Genomic DNA, 21,883 nt, shown 5'->3' with positions numbered 1-21,883 from the left:
AAAAAAAAAAAAAAAAAAAGGCTCTTCATTGTTCTCTGTGGGGGTGAAGAAGAGGGAGTAATGTCTGTGATGTCTGGAACTTTGGCATCCATCTTGCAGTCATGAAGTTGACCACTCTAAAGGAAATGCCCCATACTGAGTTTGGCACACATTTGAGGGTGGTTCTGGGTAACCAACTGCAGGGCTGTTGTTGGCTCAGTGGGGTGCGGGTTGGGGCTAGAATGGGATTTCCTGTTACAGTAAAGGGGCCACTGCTTCTTACCCCTTCCTAAAGAGTGAACAAATATTGAAGGAAGATCATGCCCCCTACGGCCCTGCCTCTCAGATGTTCCTAAGTGGGGCTGCTTTGTCCCTGCTATGTGCTATGTGGTTAGATCTGGTGCCAACTGTCTGCTCCCCCAACCCCTCTGCGGATGACTTCGCCACACTCACCTTGCACAAACTTTGTTATGAAAAAATTCCTGCGGCCAGGCACGGTGGCTCACACCTGTAATTTCAGCACTTTGGGAGACTGAGGCAGCAGATCATCTGAGGTAGGGAGTTCGAGACCAGCCTGACCAACGTGGAGAAACCCTGTCTCCACTAAAAATACAAAATTAGCTGGGCATGTGGCGCACGCCTGTAATCCCAGCTACTCGGGAGGCTGAGGCAGGAGAATCGCTTGAATCTGGGAGGTGGAGTTTGTCCAGCCTGAGCAACAAGAGTGAAACTCCGTGTCAAAAAAAAAAAAAAAGTTCCTGCTGCTTGTCCTAACTTCTAAAACCTCAGCATTCAACATGAAACTCTTCCAAGATGATAAAAGAATAAGTTGTCTAAGCCTAGCTGTAGGTTTTGCATTTTTCTGATGAAGGCTTTTTAAAAAGGTGGGCAAAATATTTGCAAATCATTTGCAATCTGATATGCAGAATATAGAGATATCCTAAAACTCAACAACAACAAAAAACAACCTAATTTAAAATTGGGCAAAAGGCCAGGCGAGGTTGTTCATGCCTGTAATCCCAGCACTTTGGGAGACCGCGGTGGGCAGATCACCTGAGGCCAGAGGTTTGAGACCAGCCAGGCCAACATGGTAAAACCCTGTCTCCACTAAAAATACAAAAATTAGCCAGGCGTGGTGGTGGGTCCCTGTAGTCCCAACTACTCGGGAGGCTGAGGCAGGAGAATTGCTGGAACCCAGGAGGTGGGAGGTTGCAGTGAGCCAAGATGGCACCACTGCACTCCAGCCTGGGTGACAGAGCGAGACTCCATCTCAAAAAACAAAACAAAACAAATAATCTGGGCATGGTGGCTCACGCCTGTAATCTCAGCACTTTGGAAGGCCGAGGTGGGAGGATCACCTGAGGTCAGGAGTTTGAGACCAACCTGGCCAACATGGTGAAACCCTGTCTCTACTCAAGATACAAAATTAGCCGGGTGTGGTGGCAGGTACCTGTAATCCCAGCTACTCAGAAGACTGAGGCATGAGAATTGCTTGAACCCGGGACGGGGAGGTTGCAGTGAGCCGAGATCATGCCATTGCACTCCAGCCTGGGGGTAGAGCAAGACTCTGTCTCCAAAAAAAAAAAAAAAGGCAAAAGACTTGAGCAGACATTTCTCCAAAGAAGATATATAAATGGCCAATAAGCAATAAGTACATGAAAAGATGCTCACCATCAGTAATCAGTAGCAAAACACAAGTCAAATTAGGATGGCTACAGTCAACACAGAAAATAACAAGTGTTGGCCAGAATGTGGAGAAATTGCACAACCCTTGTGCACTGTTGGTGGGAATGTAAAATGATGCAGCCACTGTGGAAAAAAGTGTGGTGGTTCCTCAAATAGTTACAAATAGAATTATCATATGATGCAGCAATTCACGGCTTGGTATATATCCGAAAGAATTGAAAGCAGAGTTTTTTGTCTTTTTGAGATGGAATTTCGGTCTGTCACCTGAGCTGGAGTGCAGTGGCACGATCTCAGCTCACTGCAACCTCTGCCTCCTGGGTTCAGCAATTCTCCTGCCTCAGCCTCCCGAGTAGCTGGGATTACAGGCACCTGTCACCATGCCCGGCGAATTTTTGTATTTTTAGTAGAGATGGGGAGGCTGGTCTCGAACTCCTGACCTCAGGTGGTCCGCCTGCCTCGGCCTCCCAAAGTGCTGGGATTTCAGGCGTGAGCCACTGTGCCCAGCTGTTTTTTTTTTTTTTTTTCTTATAGAGATAGGGTCTTGCCCTGTTGCCCAGGCTGGAGTGCAGTGGTGACACCATTTAGGGTCACTGCAGCCTCAATCACCCTGGTCCAAGCGATCTTCTCACTTCGCCCTTCCAAGTAGCTGGAACCACAGGTGCATGCCAGCACACCTGACTAACTTTTTTATCTTAGAGATGGGGGTCTTGCTGTGTTGGCCAGCTTGGTCTTGAACTCCTGGGCCCAAGCAATCCTCCTGCCTTGGCCGCTCAAAGTGCTGAGATTACAGACATGAGCCACCACACCTGGCTAAAGCAGGGTCTAGAAGAGACATTTGCATACCCATGTTCATAGCAGCATTACTCATGTGTCCATCCCAAGTGTCCACCAGTGGATGAGTGGATAAACAAACCGTGGTCTATCCAGGCGATGGAATATTTTTCAACCTTAAGGGACGGAAATTCTGACACATGCTACAACATGGATGAACCCTGAAGACATTGGGCTAAATGAAATAAGCCAGTCACCAAACAACAAATACTATATAATTCCACTTATAGGAGGTATTATTTTGATGCAAAAGTAATTGCAGTTTTGCTATTACTTTTAATGACAAAAGCCGCAATTGATTTTGCACCGACCTAATACTAAAAGTAGCCAAATTCAGAGACAAAAAATAGAAAAGTGGGTGGCAGGGGCTCAGGGGAGGCAAAATGGGGAGTTAGCGATTAATGAGTACAGAGTTTAGTTTTGCAAGATGAAAAGAGTTCTGGAGATGGAGGGTGATGATGGCTGCATTGTTATGAATGTTCTTGATACCACGGAACTGTACACTAAAAAATGGTTAAGATGGCAAAGTTATGACCGGGCGCGATGGCTCATGCCTGAAATCCCAGCACTTTGGGAGGCCGAGGTGGGCAGATTGCTTGAGCCCAGGAGCTTGAGACCAGCCTGGGCAACATGGCAAAACCCCGTCTCTAAAAAAACCACAAAAATTCGCCAGGCATAGTGGTATGCGCTTGTAGTCCCAGCTACTCAGGAGGTTGAGGTGGGAGGATTGCTTGAGCCTGGGAGGCGGAGGTTGCAGTGAGCTGAGATCACACCACTGTACTCCAACCTGGGTGACAGAGTGACCCCCATCTCAAAAAAAAAAAAAGAAAAAAGCAAACATTATGTATATTATGTATATTTTACCACAATAATAATAATAATAATAATAAAGGCGGGCCCATAGATTGTTTTTTCCAAGAGGGTTTCCTGTTCCTGACACAGGGGCCAGCTACCTTTGTGGTTGCCCTGTGCCTGGGACTGAGAGCAGCTGAGTGTCGGGGCTGCAGTTGCTGCCCTCTCTTCACGGTCCAGGGGCGCAGCTGTTATTGCTTCTCTAGTTGTGAAGCTGAAAAATCCCAGGGCAGGGCACCCAAGCCCTCTAGGCTGCGGCTCCTTGAGAAAGGGGCCTCCCCTCTGTCCCTCCCTGGGGCCTGGCACAGAGAAGCCAATCTTTGCCGCCATCCCTCTCTCAGCTTCCCTGATTCTTCCTTCCTTGACTATAGCCGATCGGATGAGAGTTGGTCAGACACGAGCTGAGCCAATCAGGGTCCTGGGAACTAAGTTCAGTAGCCATAAGTGCTAACCTTAAGAGTTGATGGTGGCCGGGTGCGGTGGCTCAAGCCTGTAATCCCAGCACTTTCGGAGGCCGAGACGGGCCGATCACGAGGTCAGGAGATTGAGACCATCCTGGCTAACACGTGAAACCCCATCTCTACTAAAAGATACAAAAAACTAGCCGGGTGAGGTGGCGGGTGCGTGTAGTCCCAGCTACTCGGGAGGCTGAGGCAGGAGAATGGCGTAAACCTGGGAGGCGGAGCTTGCAGTGAGCTGAGATCCAGCCACTGCACTCCAGCCTGGGAGACAGAGTGAGACTCTGTCTCAAAAAAAAAAAAAAAAAAAGAGCTGATGGTGAGCAACCCTTCTGGGACATGATGGCAGGAAGAGAAACAGCCAGGCCTTAGAGAGAGCTAAGATCACAATAGCCTATGCAACACCTATTGAAGTCCGGCTGAACGTCCTGTTTTGGGGTTTTCCAAGATCTCCCCTCGATCCTCCCAATAAACATTTGCATAGTTAAGTGGGTTATAATTTCTTTCAACCCAACAGTTGTAAGACACCCAGTGAATATCTGTTCTGTGCTCCTATTCTGTCATTCTCTTCTGTTTGCCAGTGTCCGTCCTAGGGGCTGGCACACCCAGGGGGCCAAACAAAACCAACTGGATGAGAAGTCCCTCTGAGACCTATGACAGTCAGTGGGGCTTAACCTTTAGTTTGTGTCCAAATCACCTGGAGTGCTTCTTAAAAATGCAGATTCCTGGGCCCTGGCTCAGTAGGTTTGGGCAGGGCCCAGGAAACTGCATTTTGAGTAGGGTGCAAGGGATTCTAGGGCCACAGGTGAAGAAATGATAAGGTAGTGTGGTGGCAGCCTCTAAGATGGGCCCCAGGTGACCCTGCTTCCTGGTATCCACATCCTGGTATGGTTCTTTCCCACACTGAGTTATGGTGGGCCCATGTAGCCAATAGATTACACTGGATGCAACAATGGGGCTTCCATATCTAGGTCACAGAAGACACTACAATCTCCGCTGTGGCTACTCTGGGGGAAGTCAGCCACCATGTTGTGGGGATGCTCAAGCAGTGGAGAGGCCTACCTGGAGAACTGAAGCGCACAACCAGCACCAACTTGCGGGCCATGGGAGTGAGCCATCTTGGAAGCGGATCCTCCAGTCCCAGAATAGCCTTCAGATAACTGCAGCCCTGGGTGATGGCTTAACTGTAACCTCCTGAAAGACCTACCAGCCAGAATCATCCAGTTACACAATCCCCAAATTCCCAACTCATGGAGATTATGAGAGATAAATGCTTACTCTTTTAAGCCACTCAATCTTGGTATAGTTTGTTATGCAGTAATAGACAACTAGTAAAAGTGATGCTATGATGATCAAATCCATTTTCCAGTTAAGGAAACTGAGTTTCATGGAAGGGCTCTAGAATTACCTGATAGTGGAGATTCAAAGCCAGGCCAAGCTAAGTTCAAAGCCTGTACTTTCATAGCTATTCCCTAGGGGGCTTGAGAAGATCACACATCAGCAAAGAGCTCAACTGTTTCTCCCTCTCATTGTGTGCAAGTAGGGAAACAGACCTGGAGTGAGGAGTCACCATTGTTAAGGTCACCTGGTTGGCCTGTCTGGGTGACGTTCCCTGCCCCAGGCCCCTGCTCTTGGGAGTGGGAGTGCATTCAGTGTCCCAGGTATCTGCAAAGACAGCCTGGTTTCCATAGCGGCACAACTTGGAACCTTGGCTGTGGGGAGGTAGGGCTTCAGAATGACCACATCAATGGCCAGTTAGCTAGGGAGGGCTTGGTTTTGTGCATTTTCCAGGAGGTAGTAGGATGTGGGGCTGCCTGCTTAGTGGGAGGAGCTAAACTAGGAGGGAGGAGGGCACAGAGGCCTGAGGCTCAGGGCCTGCCCTCCGTGCTCTGGCCTGCCTTCTGCCCAGGCAGATGGGACCTCCTAACATCCTCAAAGTACTAGATTGACCACAGCAACCCCCTGCCTCACACCCTCCATGGCTCCCTAGTGCCCTCATGAGAAAGGCATATTTCCTGCCATGCCCCGAAGTGCTTCACAATTTGGCCCCTTCCCTCTTCCTCCCCGTTGCCCTACCTAAACTTCCAGCCTCCTTTGGGCTTCTTCCTCCCTGGTTCTTATCCCAGTTCCACTCCTTGCCTATAGTTCCTTCTGCACTCCTCCTCTACTTCTCTTTTTCTTTTTCTTTTTTTTTTTCCTTTTTTTTTTTGAGATGGAGTCTTGCTTTGTCGCCCAGGCTGGAGTGCAGTGGCACAATCTCAGCTCACTGCAAGTCCCGCCTCCTGGGTTCACACCATTCTCCTGCCTCAGCCTCCAGAGTAGCTGGGACTACAGGCACCCGCCACCACGCCAGGCTAATTTTTTGTATTTTTAGTAGACACGGGGTTTCACCATGTTAGCCAGGTTGGTCTCAATCTCCTGACCTCGTGATAAGCCCGCCTTGGCCTCCCAAAGTGCTGGGATTACAGGTGTGAGCCACCACACCCAGCCTACTTCTCCTTTCTAACTCTTGTCATCTTTCAGGCATCAGTTGGGATGCCCCTTCCTCCAGGAAGCCTTCCTGGACCCCACTACTTGTGCCCTCATGGCCTCCTGTGTTTCCTCTATCCAAGCTCTGAGCACACAGTAGGTACTCAATAAATGCTTATAGCACTGAGCAGACAGTAGGTACTCAGTAAATACTTAATAGCTGATGTACAGTTGCCCAGTGGCCCCCAGCTGGGCTCTCCACTCTCCTCTGCGCTCTGATCCAAACCTGTCTCCTCCTGGGAACTGTCCTGGCCTTCTCATTGCTCTCCAGCCCCTCCACTGTCCCACAGCCCCCAGTGCAGAATTTCACATTTTGCTGCGCTGTTGCTGCCTGCTTCACTCCAGGGCAGTGGCGGCAGATACCCTGTCAACACCAAAGCTGATGACCCAGAACATGCTTCAGTCCCTGAAGCCCACAGGCACCTGTTCCCTCAGGTTCTCAGGTGGCTTGCACGGTGCCAGACTCCACTCCTGCCGGCCTGGTCCCATAGGGGGCCACACCCTAGGGGTTTCTGACCACCGACCTTCTCAAGAGCTGTGAATGAACGGAGGGTCTGAAAGGCTAGTCTTTGGTTTTAATTTGAATCTTTACAACCACCTTGTGAGCAAGATGCCATTACTGTCATCTCCACTTTATGGCTGGGAAACTGAGGCACTGCATAGTTTAGGCATTTGCCCAACGTCACACAGCTCTAAGAGGTTGAGCCAGAGTTGAAACCAGGCCATCTGGCTGTTGACTACCATTTTCCTCACCAGCTCTGAGGATAGGCCATATCCATCCACCTGAAATGTCACATGCAATGGGCTGGTTCAGGAGCTCCAGGGCTGATGGGGGACTGGGCCCTGACCTGCCACCTCCCACCGCCACCACTCCATGATGGGGTGCCCAGGCATCCCAATGGGCCATCCTGCTGGGCTTGGAGCAACTAGTTATCCTAACCGAGACGGCGGTAACTGTCCAACTCTCCCTGCAAGGATATATGGAAAAACTGCGGCAACTGGAAGATTTCCAGACAAAGGGAAAAGGGCTGTCTTGGGACAGGCACATGGCTGGGCTCATGGGTGAGTAATGTTTAATGCCACTTCAGGGACTCTCCTGACATTACAGGTCACAAAATCCCCTCCTGTAGTCTAATGCACAGAGACTCACTATCATGGGCTGGAAGAACCTACCCCCTACTTACAATAACAATAACTAATAGTTACTGAGTTTTTTCTTTTTTTCCTTCGCGGTGGAGTCTCGCTCTGTCGCCCAGGCTAGAGTGCAGTGGCGCGATCTCGGCTCACTACAACCTCCGCCTCCTGGGTTCAAGCGATTCTCCTGCATCAGCCTCCTGAGTAGCTGGGATTATAGGTGCACACTACCACGCTCGGCTAATTTTTGTATTTTTAGTAGAGATGAGGTTTCACCATGTTGGTCAGGCTGGTCTCGAACTCCTGACCTCATGATCCACTCCCCCCTTGGCCTCCCAAAGTATTGGGATTACAGGCGTGAGCCACTGCACCTGGCATTTTTTTTTTAATAGTCTCACTCTGCCCACCCAGGATGGAATGCAGCGGCGCAATGGCTCACGACAGCTTCCGCCTCATAGGTTTAAGCAATTCTTGTGCCTCAGCCTCTCAAGTAGCTAGGACTACAGGTGCCCGCCACTAAGCTTGGTTAATCTTTGTATTTAGTTATCGAGTCCTTACTGCCATGCAGTTTTATGCATATGCATGTATATTCTTCACAATGACCTTCTGAGCTGGCTGCTATGATACCCCCATTTTGCAGATGAGGAAACTGAGGCCCCAGTTATACAACTAGGAAAGGCGTGATGCTACGTTGGTCAACAGGAAGCCCCTCTTGGCATTTTCCCATCGGGGCTGGGGGCACTAACCACTCACACACTGTACAGAGGTGGGCACAGCTTGCAAGCTTGACTCCTCATACCAGGCCCTGGAGTCTGACCAGCTTCCACCCTGCTGCAGGCTGGTCCACAAGGCACACTTGCTAACCCAGATGCCCACAAGGCCCAGGCAGGTTGCACAGTTGAGGGCTGAAGCAAACCATGGGCATATGCCCCATCTAAAGGTGGCCAGACCTCATCTGGCTGTTGTCACACTGGAACGTGGGCCCAGTGTGGCCAAGATCTTGACTATTTCCTAGAGAAGCTCATGCTTTTTATGGGACATGCCCCCACATTTTAATGTTGGCAATTTTTTTTTTAGAGAGGAGGGTCTCACTGTGTTGCTCAGGATGGTCTCAAACTCCTGGCCTTAAGTGATCCTCCCACATTGGCCTCCTAAAATGCTGGGATTACAGGACTGAGCCACCATGCCAAGCCAATGTTGGCAATTTAGAAACCAGGCTTAAATTTTTTTTTTTTTTTCCCAGAGACAGGGTCTCTCTCTACTGTCTATGCTGGAGTGCAGTGGCAATCACAGCTCACTGCAGCCTCAAATTCCTGGGCTTAGGCAATCCTCCCACTTTGGCCTCCCAAAGCACTGGGATTATAGGTGTGAGCCTTTGTGCCTTAAAAACTAGTTGTAATCAATAGCAAAGACTTGGAATCAACCCAAATGTCCATCAGTGACAGACTGGATTAAGAAAATGTGGCACATACACACCATGGAATACTATGCAGCCATAAAAGAGGATGAGTTCGTGTCCTTTGTAGGGACATGGATGCAGCTGGAAACCATCATTCTCAGCAAACTATCGCAAGAACAGAAAACCAAATACCGCATATTCTCACTCATAGGTGGGAACTGAACAATGAGATCACTTGGACTCGGGAAGGGGAACATCACACACCGGGTCCTATTGTGGGGAGGGGGGGAGGGATAGCATTAGGAGATATACCTAATGTAAATGACGAGTTAATGGGTGCAGCACACCAACATGGCACATATATACATATGTAACAAACCTGCACGTTGTGCACATGTACCCTAGAACTTAAAAAAACAAAACAAAACAAAAATTAGTTGTAAAAAATACCATTTTGTAAAACATCTCTGAGGGCCCGATCTGACCTCCAGTTTGTACTCCTAGTCCCAGAACAAAGAAGCAAGACACCCAGAATTATTATACAATTCTGTATTTAGCGACTCGTTTACAGAACGTGTTCCTTTTTTTAAAATTTTAAACAAAGTTCATCAATCTCTCATAGAAACGGTTTGTGTATGTGTGTGTATTTTTTTAACCGTTATAGGACGTGAACCTGACAAAGTTGTTCACGGGTCCGCTAGCTTTAAGTACAACAGGATTTCTGTGTTCAAAAGACTATACTAAGTGCTTAATCAAATCCCGTCACACTAAAGCCAAATTTAGTTCTCTAGGAATCGGAGTCTGCGTGTAAGCCTGGATTTCAACGTTGTGTTGGTTTCAACAGTAAAAAGTGGTGTGTTCCCCCACGGTTGTCTTAATTGCAACAGGGTGGTGGTGGCTAAAAGGAGATGTTTCATTTGTTCCAGATTTGATTACTCTGAAAATTGGTCACTGTTTCCTACTGTCAAAATATAAAAATACCTTCATCTGGATAAAAATGTATACAGTGGAAAACTCTTCAATGCATAGCCTGGGTGTATGGAAAAGGTTTTCCTTCAGGGTTTGTGTTTTGTTGACTGTGTGGTGTGGAGACTGCAGCCTGGGCTTGGTGTGAGAGTTGAAATTTCTGGAACGGTCCTTATCTGTCCCCTTCTGGTTGCTGGGTTTTGCCTATATGGTTTCAAAATGCTAGCTACATCTTTGAAACCTCCATCGGCCATCTCACCCGCTGGCATTGCATCGGCATTGATTATAGTCACCTTTTCATCTTCATTCTGGGGAGTCACCCAATTCAGCCTTCCCACGGACAGTTTGAAAAAGGAAACGTAATAAAATCAAGGGAGAGAGATTCAATAACCAATATGGTGGCCGTTCCATCCAAATTGGGAGCTCTCACCCTAGAAACCATGCCAAAGACGCTGGAGGAAGGGCTCCTTTGAGTTGGGGGTTGAGTCTCTGCTCCCCAACAGGTCATGCGTTGGAAGGTAGGAGGGTAGATTTGGAGGCTGGGATATGGTGAACATGCTGCGATGAACTTGGCCTTCCAGAGTTCTGCATGGACTTGGAGTTGCAGATGCCTTCCAGAAACAGCACCAGGGTCAACTTGAGAAAGATGGCGAGAAGGGGAGCTGGGATCTCTAGTTTGATGAATCTACTTTTTGGCGCTGGTTACTAAGCTTCAGTGGTCATGGGATGACCAACACTGTCACTTTTGGAAAACACCAAGAGGGGAAGATGGTGGCCACAGTCTTGCTCTGGAATACCCACACTCCTACAAGTGGGGAAACTTCCTGGGTTGTGCCTATGGTTCACATGGGGAAATGGGGTCCCTCTGGTTCAAATGCCACTCTCCAAGCACCTGCCCCATGCCCACCTTTCCAAAGGATCTGGAAACACTTCTTGCCTATAGATGGACAAGATGGATGTCTGACCTCCATGGCCCACAGGTTTCTAACTAGTGAGACCTGTGTAAGCAGTTTGTTCTGTACCATGATACATCTCTTATAGGACGGTTGGGCCACAGCCCACATCTCTACAACATTTACAATGGCACGGATATTTTGTGTTATCAAGCTTGCAAAACAGACCACCAGAATGAAACACATCCTCAACGGCATCAAGATTTTCGTTTAGAGTCTTTTGGACTTTCTCTTTTTAGTACAGTTTCTGGAAGGGCAGTAGCAATGCGCTGTGTCTCACAGACAGATGTGGAAAAAAATCATGGTTCAAAGGTTATCTAGATTTTGGTCAGTCTTATAGTGTTTTGTGATGGCTTTGAACAATTGTCTTCTTTTAATCTCATCTAGTGGCAAAAACGACACAACTTCAGTGTATACTTCGCAACAGTTGTGACAGCATCCTGATTTTATAACTCTCTGTAATATCAAAACAGCATCAGCTGGGATAAATTCCAAAGGATCCTTTATTAAAATATCTAAAAGAGGTCTATAAATATTTATTTATTTTTCTAAAAGAGTTTGGAGTTTTCAGGTGAATATGTGGTGCCATTTTGCTTCTGCCTTCTGCAGAGGGGTCAGGGTGAAGAGGAGCAGGGGGTGCCGAAAAGTGGAGGCAATGGCATTTGACCCACCTGCTCACACAACTTCATAGAACTAGGATTACAACAAAAAACGTAAACGGCATAACATTGCTGTCCACATTTTGATGGTTGAGTTCCTCCCTCCCTTACCCTACCCTGTTGAGGAGAGTGAGTGAGAAAAGGAAGGTAGTTACCAGGGTATGTCCCTTGCCCCCTCACCCTGCTTTCAGAACTCCCACTCCAGGGCCTCCTCCCGATTGGCAGCCCGCTCTAGTCGGTAAATGATGCTGTTCAGGTTGGCCATTTTTTCATGCCGCCGCTGCAAGTTGGGGTTCACCTTGGCACTGGGATGCAAGGCTCCAGCCGTGTCAGCAGTGGGGCTGGCACTCGGCACTTTGGCAGGGGGGGCGCCAGGAGGGGATGGGGAGATGGGAGCTGAGGAGGAGGGGACAGGTGACACAGACATCATGAGGCCTGGCGAGGAGGCGGCTGAGGGCGAGTTCAGTGATACCTCCAGGCTGCAGCGTGAGGACTCTGAGGCTGACTTAAAACTTAAAGGGTCCGGGTGAAGCCGCTCCCCAGCCTCACTCTCCTGGTGGGGATGAAGTGAGGGACAGTCTGGGGTGGATCCACCTGGAAGGAGGGGACTGGGAGCCACTTTTGGGAGTCCGTCATTACCCGGAGGGTCGGGATGCTCCTCTTTTGGGGGACCTTGGCCTTTGTCTGGCTCCCCTAAGTCCTGGGGCTGGCTGCCTGCCTCTTCCTCGGCATCCTCCTCTGTCTGTTCCTGCTTGATCCTCACTTGGGCCTTGTCCTGGGTGGTCAGGGGTGTGCTGTTCTCCTCAGGGCCCTCCTGAAGCTCCAGTTCCTTCATGGTTGGCTTCTGGTCCTCAGTCTCAGAGTCAGGGCTCTGCAGGGTGGGGTCCGGGTGGGAGTGGCCTGGCGGTAGGATTCCAGGACCCCCACTTGGGTCAAGGTCTGGCTCATCCTGGGTCCCCTCCACCAACATCTCCCGGCGCATCCGGGACCTGGGGCAGAGACGACGGTGAGCCTGGGGCTGGACAGGGGACACCCAAACCCTGGACTCCATCTGCATACATGGCATTTTGATCCCACCCACTGCCCTGGGGCTCTCTAGGCACTAAGCCTCCATACTTGCACCATCTTATTAAGTCTTCTCAACAACACCACAAGGTGGGTGCTATTATTATCTCCACTTCACAGGAAACAAGGCTCAGAGATGTTAAGTGACTTGTCCCAGGTCACACAGCTAGTAAGTGGCAGAACCAAGACTTGAACTCACGACTACTGAATCCCAAAGCAGATGATCTAGACCTGTGCTGGCCAACATAGCAGTTACTGGCACTACATGGCTCGAGTGCTTGACATGAGGCTAGTCCAGATTGACATGTGCTGTAAGGGTACAATACACACCTGTTCTTAGGCTTAATACAAAACAAAGTGAAAGGTCTCATTAATAATGTTTATATTGGGCTAAATCAAATAAATGATTATGATTAGTTTTATCTCTTTTTTATGAGACAGTCTCACTCTGTTACCCAGGCTGGAGTGCAGTGGTGTGATCTTAGCTCACTGCAACCTCTGCCTCCCGGGTTCAAGCAATTATCCTGCCTCAGCCTCCTGAGTAGCTGGGATTATAGGCGTGTGCCACAATGCCTGGGTAATTTTTGTATTTTTAGTAGAGACAGGGTTTTGCTATGTTGGCCAGGCTGGTCTTGAACTCCTGACCTCAGGTGATCCACCCACCTTGGCCTCCCAAAGTGCTGGGATTACAGGCTTGAGCCACTGGGCCCAGACCCAATTATTTTCTCACAGCGAATGAGGTCAAGAAATTTTAAATAACTTCTCCAAGGTCATAAAGCAACAGGGGTTTCTGTTTCCTTAGCACCTTCAATGCTGGGGCTCCCTGGCCATTTATGTGAACAATAAATTACACTAATATAGACTATTAGCAGCTATATAGTTACAAACATAATAATAACGGGCGCTTTATTGTGTTGGGCACTAGGCTAAGCACTTTTTGCTGTTTTCTTTTTTCTTTTTTTTTGAGATGGAGTCTCGCTCTGTTGCCCAGGCTGGAGTGCAGTGGCGCAATCGCGGCTCACTGCAACCTCTGCCTCCCGGGTTCAAGCAACTCTACTGCCTCAGCCTCCCGAGCAGCTGGGATTATAGGTGGGCGCCACCATGCCTGGTTAATTTTTGTATTTTTAGTAGAGACGGGGTTTCACCATGTTGGTCAGGCTGGTCTTGAACTCCTGACCTCAAGCAATCCACCAGTCTCGGCCTCCCAAAGTGTTGGGATTACAGGCATGAGCCACCACACCTAGCCTGTTTATTTCATTTTCTGTTAGGTTGGTGTAAAAGTAATTGGATTTTCTGCCTTTTTTATTCTTTTTTGTGTGACTTCTTTTTTTTTTTTTCTCCCCAAGATGGAGTCTCACTTTTTTTTTCCAGGCTGGAGTGCAGTGGGGGCATGATCTCAGCTCACTGCAACCTCTGCCTCCTGGGCTCAAGTGATTCTCCTGACTCAGCCTCCCGAGTACCTGGGACTACGGGTGCGCGCCACCACACCCAGGTAATTTTTGTATTTTTAGTAGAGAACGGGTTTCACCATGTTGGCCAGATGGTCTCGATCTCTTGACTTTGTGATCTGCCTGCCTCAGCCTCCCAAAGTGCTGGGATACAAGCATGAGCCACCATGCCTGGCCTTTTGTGACTTTTTCAAATGGCAAAACCATTTTTTTAAAAAAATGGCAAATCCTTTAAAATGGATCAAGAAACATTTTTTAAAAAATGGCAAAAACCAGCTGGGCACGGTGGCGCACACCTGTAATACCAGCACTTTGGGAGGCCAAGGCAGGTGGATCACTTGAGGTCAGGAGTTCTAGACTACCCTGGCCAACATGGCAAAACCCCGTCTCTACTAAACAGAAACAAAACAAAACAAAAGTGGCAAAAACTGCAATTACTTTTGCACCAACCTAATATAATAATCTCATAATGATACACTAATCTGATTTGCATTGATAAAGGAGACTGGCTGAGAGGGCACAGGAATTGGCATGGTCACAGGGCTCTGAACCCAGCAGTCTGGCTTTTATTTTCTTGCCCCTGCCTCCCTGCCCAGGTCCTGTGGAGCCCCATCCCAGGATCCTGGGCCTGGAGGAACTGTGACGGATCATCTAGTCCATACCGTCTCTCAATCCCCAATCCCCCCACAAAGGTGACCTTGCCCACCTTCCAGAGTTCTCCCCCATCTCCCTCAGCTCCCTCCAATGGGAAGAGCTTCGATGGGGAGGGACTTTGTCTGTTTTCTGTGGCGTCCGGTACAGAGTAGATGCTCAGTAAACATTTACCAAATGAAATAATGTGTTCTTCTGTAATTATAACCCTTTGAGAGTTCTTTGAGAGTGGAATTCTCTCTTCTCCTTTGTGCAAACTCCTATTCATCCCTCAAAACCCATCTCAAATACCACTTCTGTAAAGTCCTCCCCAGGAGAATTCCCTTTTCCCTTAGCCCCTTGTTCCTTCCTGTTTCACAGCATTTACTAGATTATAAGTGAAATGTCCTGTTTTATGACTGTAAGGTCCTTAAGGGCAGGGATTGGTTCACTATGCATACATTAGAAACGTTTGTTGAATGAATATGTTGGATAATAATGGAGTGCTCAGTTCCTGTGGGGAATCAGAGGCGAGAAGATGTCCCCATATCCCCCAGGGAGGGAAGGAAATGAGCAGGCTTTAAGGACCTATGTCATTTGTTATTTGGCAGGCTCTGTTCTGAGCCAGATGATAAACCATATTTTATTTTATTTATTTATTTGTTTGAGACAGAGTCTCACTCTGTCACCCAGGCTGGAGTGCAGTGACGTGTTCTCAGCTCAAAGCAACGTCCACCTCCCAGGTTCAAGTGATTCTTGTGCCTCAGCCTCCGAGTAGCCGGAATTACAGGCCCCTGCCACCATGCCTGGCTAACTTTTGTATTTTTAGTAGAGACAGGTTTCATCATTTTGGCTAGGCTGGTCTTGAGCTCCTGACCTCAGGTGATCCGCCCACCTTGGCCTCCCACAGTGCTGGGATTAGGTATGAGCCACTGTGACTGGCCCAAACTGTATTTTATAATGCGTTTATACCCAGAGTTATTTCATTTGATCTACAATCATACATTGCGGGATAGGTATTAGGTTCCTCATCTGTAAAATAAGGGTGAGACTTGGAGAAGTAAAATGACTTATAGGGGGATTGGGGACTGAGAGAGGGTACGGACTCGGGTCTGTGGGCCCCTGGTGCCCAGGAGAGAGAAGATGCTCAGTTGCTCCTCCCACCAATCTCCTCTTTCCTTGATCCCTTGGGGATCAAGAGACATTCTCTTCCCCTAGAATGGATGAGTGGATTTTCTTCTGTGGTACCATGTGAGTACCAGAGACTTTTCCTGCTCAGGAAGCTTGGTAGGGGCGGGGTGGGGGGTGTTCCTCAGAGACGGTCCCTGAAATTCCCCCATCAAGCATTCTTTACAGGGGTCTCCTCAGAGCCAGCCCTGGGACTAAACTCCTAGGAAGCTCAACCTACTGCAGGCCAGTGACTTGTGAGAACAGGGAGTCAAGAGTGGGAAGAGCTATGGAAAGCAGCAGCCTTTGAAGTAGGAATCACCCACTCCCTGAGGTAGTGGAGCCTGGAAAGGATATCAGGGGGGTTTCTTTTGGTTTCAGCGGTGGGAGGGGCCAGGAGCATGAAATCAGGGATCCAACCTAAGGCTCAATGAATAGTCAGGGTTCCTCAGGCCTGTACCCCCAAATACCTTTCCCTGTCCCTTCTTTGAGGCAGACACAGGGCAAACAGGGTAAAATAATAATAAAAATAATGACAATAATCACATCAATACCTACCACATACTATGTGCTGGATATATATTTTTCTTTTTGGAGATAGTCTCACTCTGTTGCCCAGGCTGGAGTATAGTGGCATGATCTCAGCTCACTGCAACCTCCGCCTCCTGGGTTCAAAGGATTCTCCTGCCTCAGCCTCCCACATAGTTGGGACTACAGGCATGCGCCACCATGCCTGGCTAATTTTTGTATGTTTCGAAGAGATGGAGTTTCATCATGTTTCCCAGGCTGATCTCAAAGTCCTGACCTCAGGTGAGCTGCCCATCTCAGCCTCCCAGAGTGCTGGGATTACAGGTGTGAGCCACCGTGCCTGGCCTACATGCTAGGTATTTTATGTAACTATGTTAGTCTATCAATCCTTTGTGCAACTCGATGAAGTAGATCCAGCTACTGTCCACCCCATTTTACAGGTTAGAAGACTGAGGCTCAGGGAAGTGAGGAAGGCTCCACAGCTGAAAGTAATGGAGCTGGGATTTCTTCCACATTTGCCTGCGATTTACATTTTTTTTTTTTTTTTTTTTGAGATGGAGTCTTGCTCTGTCGCCCAGGCTGGAGTACAGTGGTATGATATTGGCTCACTGCAACCTCCGCCTCCTAGGTTCAAGCAATTCTCCTACCTCAGCCTCCCAGGTAGCTGGGATTACAGGTGCGCACCGCCATGCCAGGATAATTTTAAAATTTTTAATAGAGACAGGGTTTCACCATGTTGGCCAGGCTGGTGTCGAACTCCTGACCTCAGGTGATCCACCTCAGTCTCATTTTTCTTGTTTTTGAGACATGGTCTCGCTCTGTCACCCAGGCTGGAGTGCAGTGGTGTGATGGTGGCTCACTGCAGCCTCCGCCTCCTAGGCTTATGCAATCCTCTCACTACAGCCTCCCAAGTAGCTGGGACTACAGGTGTATGCCACTGCACACAACTAATTTATTTATTTATTTATTTATTTATTTATTTATTTATTTTGTAGAGAGGTCTCCCTATGCTGCTGGGCTGGTCTCGAACTCCTGGGTTCAAGTGATCCCCCTGCCTTGGTCTCCCAAAGTGCTGGGATTATAGGCATGAACCACTGTACCTGGCCCTGTGTTCTATATCTAAGTGCCTATGTGGTGGGGTCTCCCATCTCCCAGAGGCTATGTGGGGCTCCCTCCAGGCTCTCGGATGGGGAAGGGGTCCCACCTGGGTTCTGCCACCCGCCCTGTGGGCATGCCCCCATAGTCCCACCTGTAGTTGTGGAACCAGTTGATGACGGTGTTGGTCTTGAGGTTGAGCTGGAAGGAGAGGAGCTCGATGGTCTGCTGTGAGGGGTAGGGTTCCAGCTGATAGGCCTTCCGCAGCGCCTCCTTCTCCTCAGGTGCCAGCACCACCCGGGGTTTCTTGATCTGCAGGAGGCTCAGGTCCTGGGGCTGTAGGCAGGGGCTGGGGCACTCCGAGTGGGTGGCCGGGGACTCACTGTCTGAGCCGGTGCTGATGAGGCCATAGCGACGTTTCAGGTAGGCTGGAGCCGGGGGGAGAGGGAGGGCTGAGAGGTGCTGCCCCACCCCATCAGTTCCTGGCCAGCAGGAGTCCCATGGTGGGAGTGCATCTGTCAGGCCCACTAGGAGGAAGCCATCATGCCCTAAGCTTAGGGGCACGCCCCCCAACCTTTCTCCCTCCTCACTCTCCAGCATCTCTCAACTCCCACCCCCATGCCACAAGATGCTAGCCTGACCTCACCAGCCAGGGAGCCCTGGCATGAGCGAAGACTTAGGATCATTCCTCACACATAGGAAGCACTCGAAACAGGGTGCTCCATGGTATTCTCTCTGTTTTTGTAGAGACAGGGTCTCACTCTGTCACCCAGGCTGGAGTACATGGGTGCAGTTATAGTTCACTGTAGCTTCAACCAACTAGGCTCAGGCAAACCTCCTGCCTCAGCCTCCCAAGTCGCTGGGATTACAGGTGTGAACCACCACCCCCGGCTAATTTTTAAATTTTTTTTGTAGAGATGGGGTCTCTGTCTGTCACCCAGGCTGGAATGCAGCGACACAATCACAAGTCACTGCAACCTTGAACTCCTGCTTTCAAGCGATCCTCCTGCCTCAGCCTCCTGAGTAGGTGGGATTACAGGTGTGAACCACCACCCCTGGCTAATTTTTAAATTTTTTTTGTAGAGATGGGGTCTCTCTCTGTCACCCAGGCTGGAATGCAGTGACACAATCACAAGTCACTGCAACCTTGAACTCCTGCCTTCAAGCGATCCTCCTGCCTCAGCCTCCTGAGTAGGTGGGACTACAGGTGCACCATGCCCGGCTCATTGAAAAAATTGTTTTGTAGAGTGTTTGAAATGCTTCTTCCCTGGTGCCGTAAAGAAATAGCACTTGAACATAAATTTAATTTACTTAGCAAGACCATTTTTATACTTTCTGCTGAAAGGGTACACTTACTTGCCAGCAGTTTTGCCACAAGAGTACACTGAACAAAGGAAACAGAGTCATTTATAATCTGATGTGTCCACCCTACTGCTGTGTCCGGTTTCCACTGACTGGAACGGGACCTCACATTCTGTATTTGTCCTGACTGGCTAGCAACTTAGAACTTTTTAAAAGAGGCAAAGGCAGAGGAGAACAAAGGAAGGAGGAAGTAACTTGTAGAACGCTGAGAAAGGTAAAAACACCTTCAAAGAAGGAAAAGGAACAGACTATGACCTAACGCTTGTTTGGACCAGTATAGGCATGCCAGGGCAAATATTTAGGCTAAATTGTGGGAGCAAACATAAAGTACATTGATTTCTTTATCATGGCTAGCAGATATTTAAGAATGTTAGCACAGATCTTTGAATAAATTTTCCTTCTAAGAGAAGTTACTATTTATTCCTAATTAAATCGGGAGGAAAGTCTTTGAAGAGGAACCTTTACTTTATTTTTTACATAGAGGTAGGGTCTCACTCTGTTGCCCAGGCTGGTCTTAAACTCTTGGCCTTAAGCAATCCTCTCACCTTGGTCTTCCAAAGTGCTGAGATTACAGGTATGAGCCAACACACCTAGCCTACGATATCCTCTAGATTGTCAGAAGCATCCCTGAATTTCTGAACAGCCTTTGGTGGGCGGTAGGTAAGGACACTAATTTAAATGACTTACTGACTGCATGGTGCATGTTGACCCCAAATCATGAAGATGTTGGGGAGAAAAAAGCCCACTTCAGAATGAAAGAAGTAAGGTATGAGGGTCTTACTTAATCCTCACAGCAATGCTTTGTGGCTCTGAAAATGCATTTTTAAGATGGAGTCTCACTCTGTCGCCCAGGTTGGAGTGCAGTGGCATGATTCTCTTGGCTCACTGCAACCTCTACCTCCCAGGTTCAAGCGATTCTCCTGCCTCAGCCTCCCAGGTAGCTGGGATTACAGGCATGCATCACCACGCCCGGCTAATTGTTGTATTTTTAGTACAGATGGGGTTTCACCATGTTGGCCATCACTTCTGGCCTCAAGTGATCCATCCACCTTGGCCTCCCAAAGTGCTAGGATTACAGGTATGAGCCACCACATTGAGCTAGCTCTCTTATTTTTCAGAAATAGAAGGAAGCACAGAGAGGGAAAGTAATTAGCTCAAGGTCGTCACATAGCAAGGAGGTAGAAGGTCAAGTTCTCAACCATAGCATTGTCTGATGATGATGGCCCTAGGTGCTCTCCAGAGCCTGGCGTGTCCCTGGGTCATCACACGACCTGCCCTCACGCCCTGGATGGCAACTTCAACTGCTCCTATCTTATCTTCCAATGGACTTTGAACTTTTGAAAATACAGAGTAATCCTTTATGCATAGCATGAGACTGGGCGCCCAGCTCAATGCCAGTTGATCTTCCATCCAAATACTAACCAGGCCTGACCCGGCTTAACTTCTGAGATCAGACGTGATCCCGTATTCAGTGTGGTATGGCTGTAGACAATGCCAGCTTATCTTATCAGGATATAATGTCACATAATGTGAGAACTTGCAATCTCCTTGCCCAGCCCTACAAGAGAGGGTTCCTGTTTGCTGGTCCTGTCCTTTGTTATGTAGAATCTGTTATGGGCCAAGGGCTGATCTACAAAACAGGGAGTTGAGGCAGAGGAGGGAGGGAGGGAAGTACACAGAGTTTTGGGAAATAGGCAGTTGGGGCTGGCAACAGACTTTGGGGTAGCTTCAGAGGTGTGAAAGGACATCAAGAGATGGGGTATTCAGTTTCCTTTCCTTTTATTTTATTTTATTTATTTATTTATTTTTGAGACAGAGGTTTGCTCTGTCGCCCAGGGTAGAGTGCAGTGGCGCAATCTCAGCTCACTACAACCTCCACCTCCTGGGTTCAAGTGATTCTCCTGCCTCAGTCTCCCAAGTAGCTGCGATTACAGTGTGCGCCACCATGCCCAGCTAATTTTTGTATTTTTAGTAGAGACGGGGTTTTGCCATATTGGCCAGATTGGTCTTGATCTCCCAACCTCAGGTGATCTGCCTGCCCTGGCCTCCCAAAGTGCTGAGATTACAGGCGTGAGCCACTGCACCTGGCAGAGTATTGGCTTTTCATGGGAGAGGTAGTAAATATTTACAAATTAAAAAAAAAAAATTGGAGATGGGGTCTTACTGCACTGCACAGGCTGGAGCACAGTGGCTATTCACAGCTTTGATCACAGCACATTGCAGCCTTGAACGATCCTCCTGCCTTAGCCTCCCAAGTGATCCTCAAGCGATCCTCTTGACTTAGCCTCCGAAGTAGCCAGGACTACCCATGCCCCGCCACTGCCACAGGCTGTAAATATCTTCATTGCTTTCAATTACATTGTTACATTGTGTTTCCAGGTTGCTATTTCATGCAGTCCCATACCAGGCTGAGACTGGACTACGGGGGCCCTGGGTTTATGTGGGTTACAGCTAGGTATGGTTCTGGGGAAAAACTGAGATCCAGTGCTGGGGCCCATCCCCTGCCCAAGTCTTACCTTTCTTCTCCAGCTTCTTCATGTCCCTCAGCTTCTCCACGTTATGGGGGTCATTGAGCCACAGCTGCATGCGGACAAAAGGCTCCCGCCCCTTCAGGCTCAGCTTGTGCCAGGGTTTGGGCCGGGATAGCAGGTCAGACACGGAGCCCTGCGTCAGACCCAGGATGCTTTCCCCAAACAGCCGCTGCCCTGGGGATAAGGGAGGGGAGTAACCTGTTACCCCAGGCTGGGCAGAGAAGCCTGCTCCCAGGAGAGACATGGAACAGGCCAGAGACACAGGGGAGAGCCTCGAGGCTATCTCCACTGACTCAGAAGGGAGGGCCAGAGATGGCAGAGGACCCGCACCTGATGTGAAGCTGAGGGGGGTCTGTCTGTAAAAGAGATTTGGGGGCCGGACGAGGCAGCAACCAACAAAAGATTTTTTCTTTTTTTCTTTTTTTGAGACAGAATCTCGCTCTGTTGCCCAGGCTAGAGTGTAGTGGCATGATCTTGGCTCACTGCAGCCTCCGCCTCCCAGGTTCAAGCAATTCTCCTGCCTCAGCTTCCCGAGTAGCTGGGATTACAGGCACGTACTACCACACCCGGCTAATTTCTGTATTTTTAGTAGAGATGGGGTTTCCCATGGT

The 21,883-nt window shown here is 48.9% G+C and overlaps 1 protein-coding gene across 1 annotated transcript in view; it reads right to left on the bottom strand.

Annotated features, from left to right (window-relative positions):
- Positions 1–9,402: 9,402 nt before the first annotated feature.
- Positions 9,403–21,883, bottom strand: part of CUX2 (cut-like homeobox 2) — a 349,283-nt gene continuing 336,802 nt past the window's right edge. Inside the window, exons 25-27 of the mRNA XM_011997935.1 lie at positions 21,258–21,446; positions 17,534–17,807; positions 9,403–12,435 (exon numbers count right to left, since the gene is read on the bottom strand). Of these exons, the coding sequence (XP_011853325.1) occupies positions 11,634–12,435; positions 17,534–17,807; positions 21,258–21,446 (1,265 nt within the window). The 3' untranslated portion in view covers positions 9,403–11,633. The remainder of the gene's footprint in view (positions 12,436–17,533; positions 17,808–21,257; positions 21,447–21,883) is intronic.

The sequence above is a fragment of the Mandrillus leucophaeus genome, unplaced genomic scaffold (assembly GCF_000951045.1).
Source record: "Mandrillus leucophaeus isolate KB7577 unplaced genomic scaffold, Mleu.le_1.0 Scaffold55, whole genome shotgun sequence".
Classification (NCBI taxonomy): Eukaryota; Metazoa; Chordata; class Mammalia; order Primates; family Cercopithecidae; genus Mandrillus; species Mandrillus leucophaeus.
This window is presented reverse-complemented; position numbering and strand designations above follow the sequence as displayed.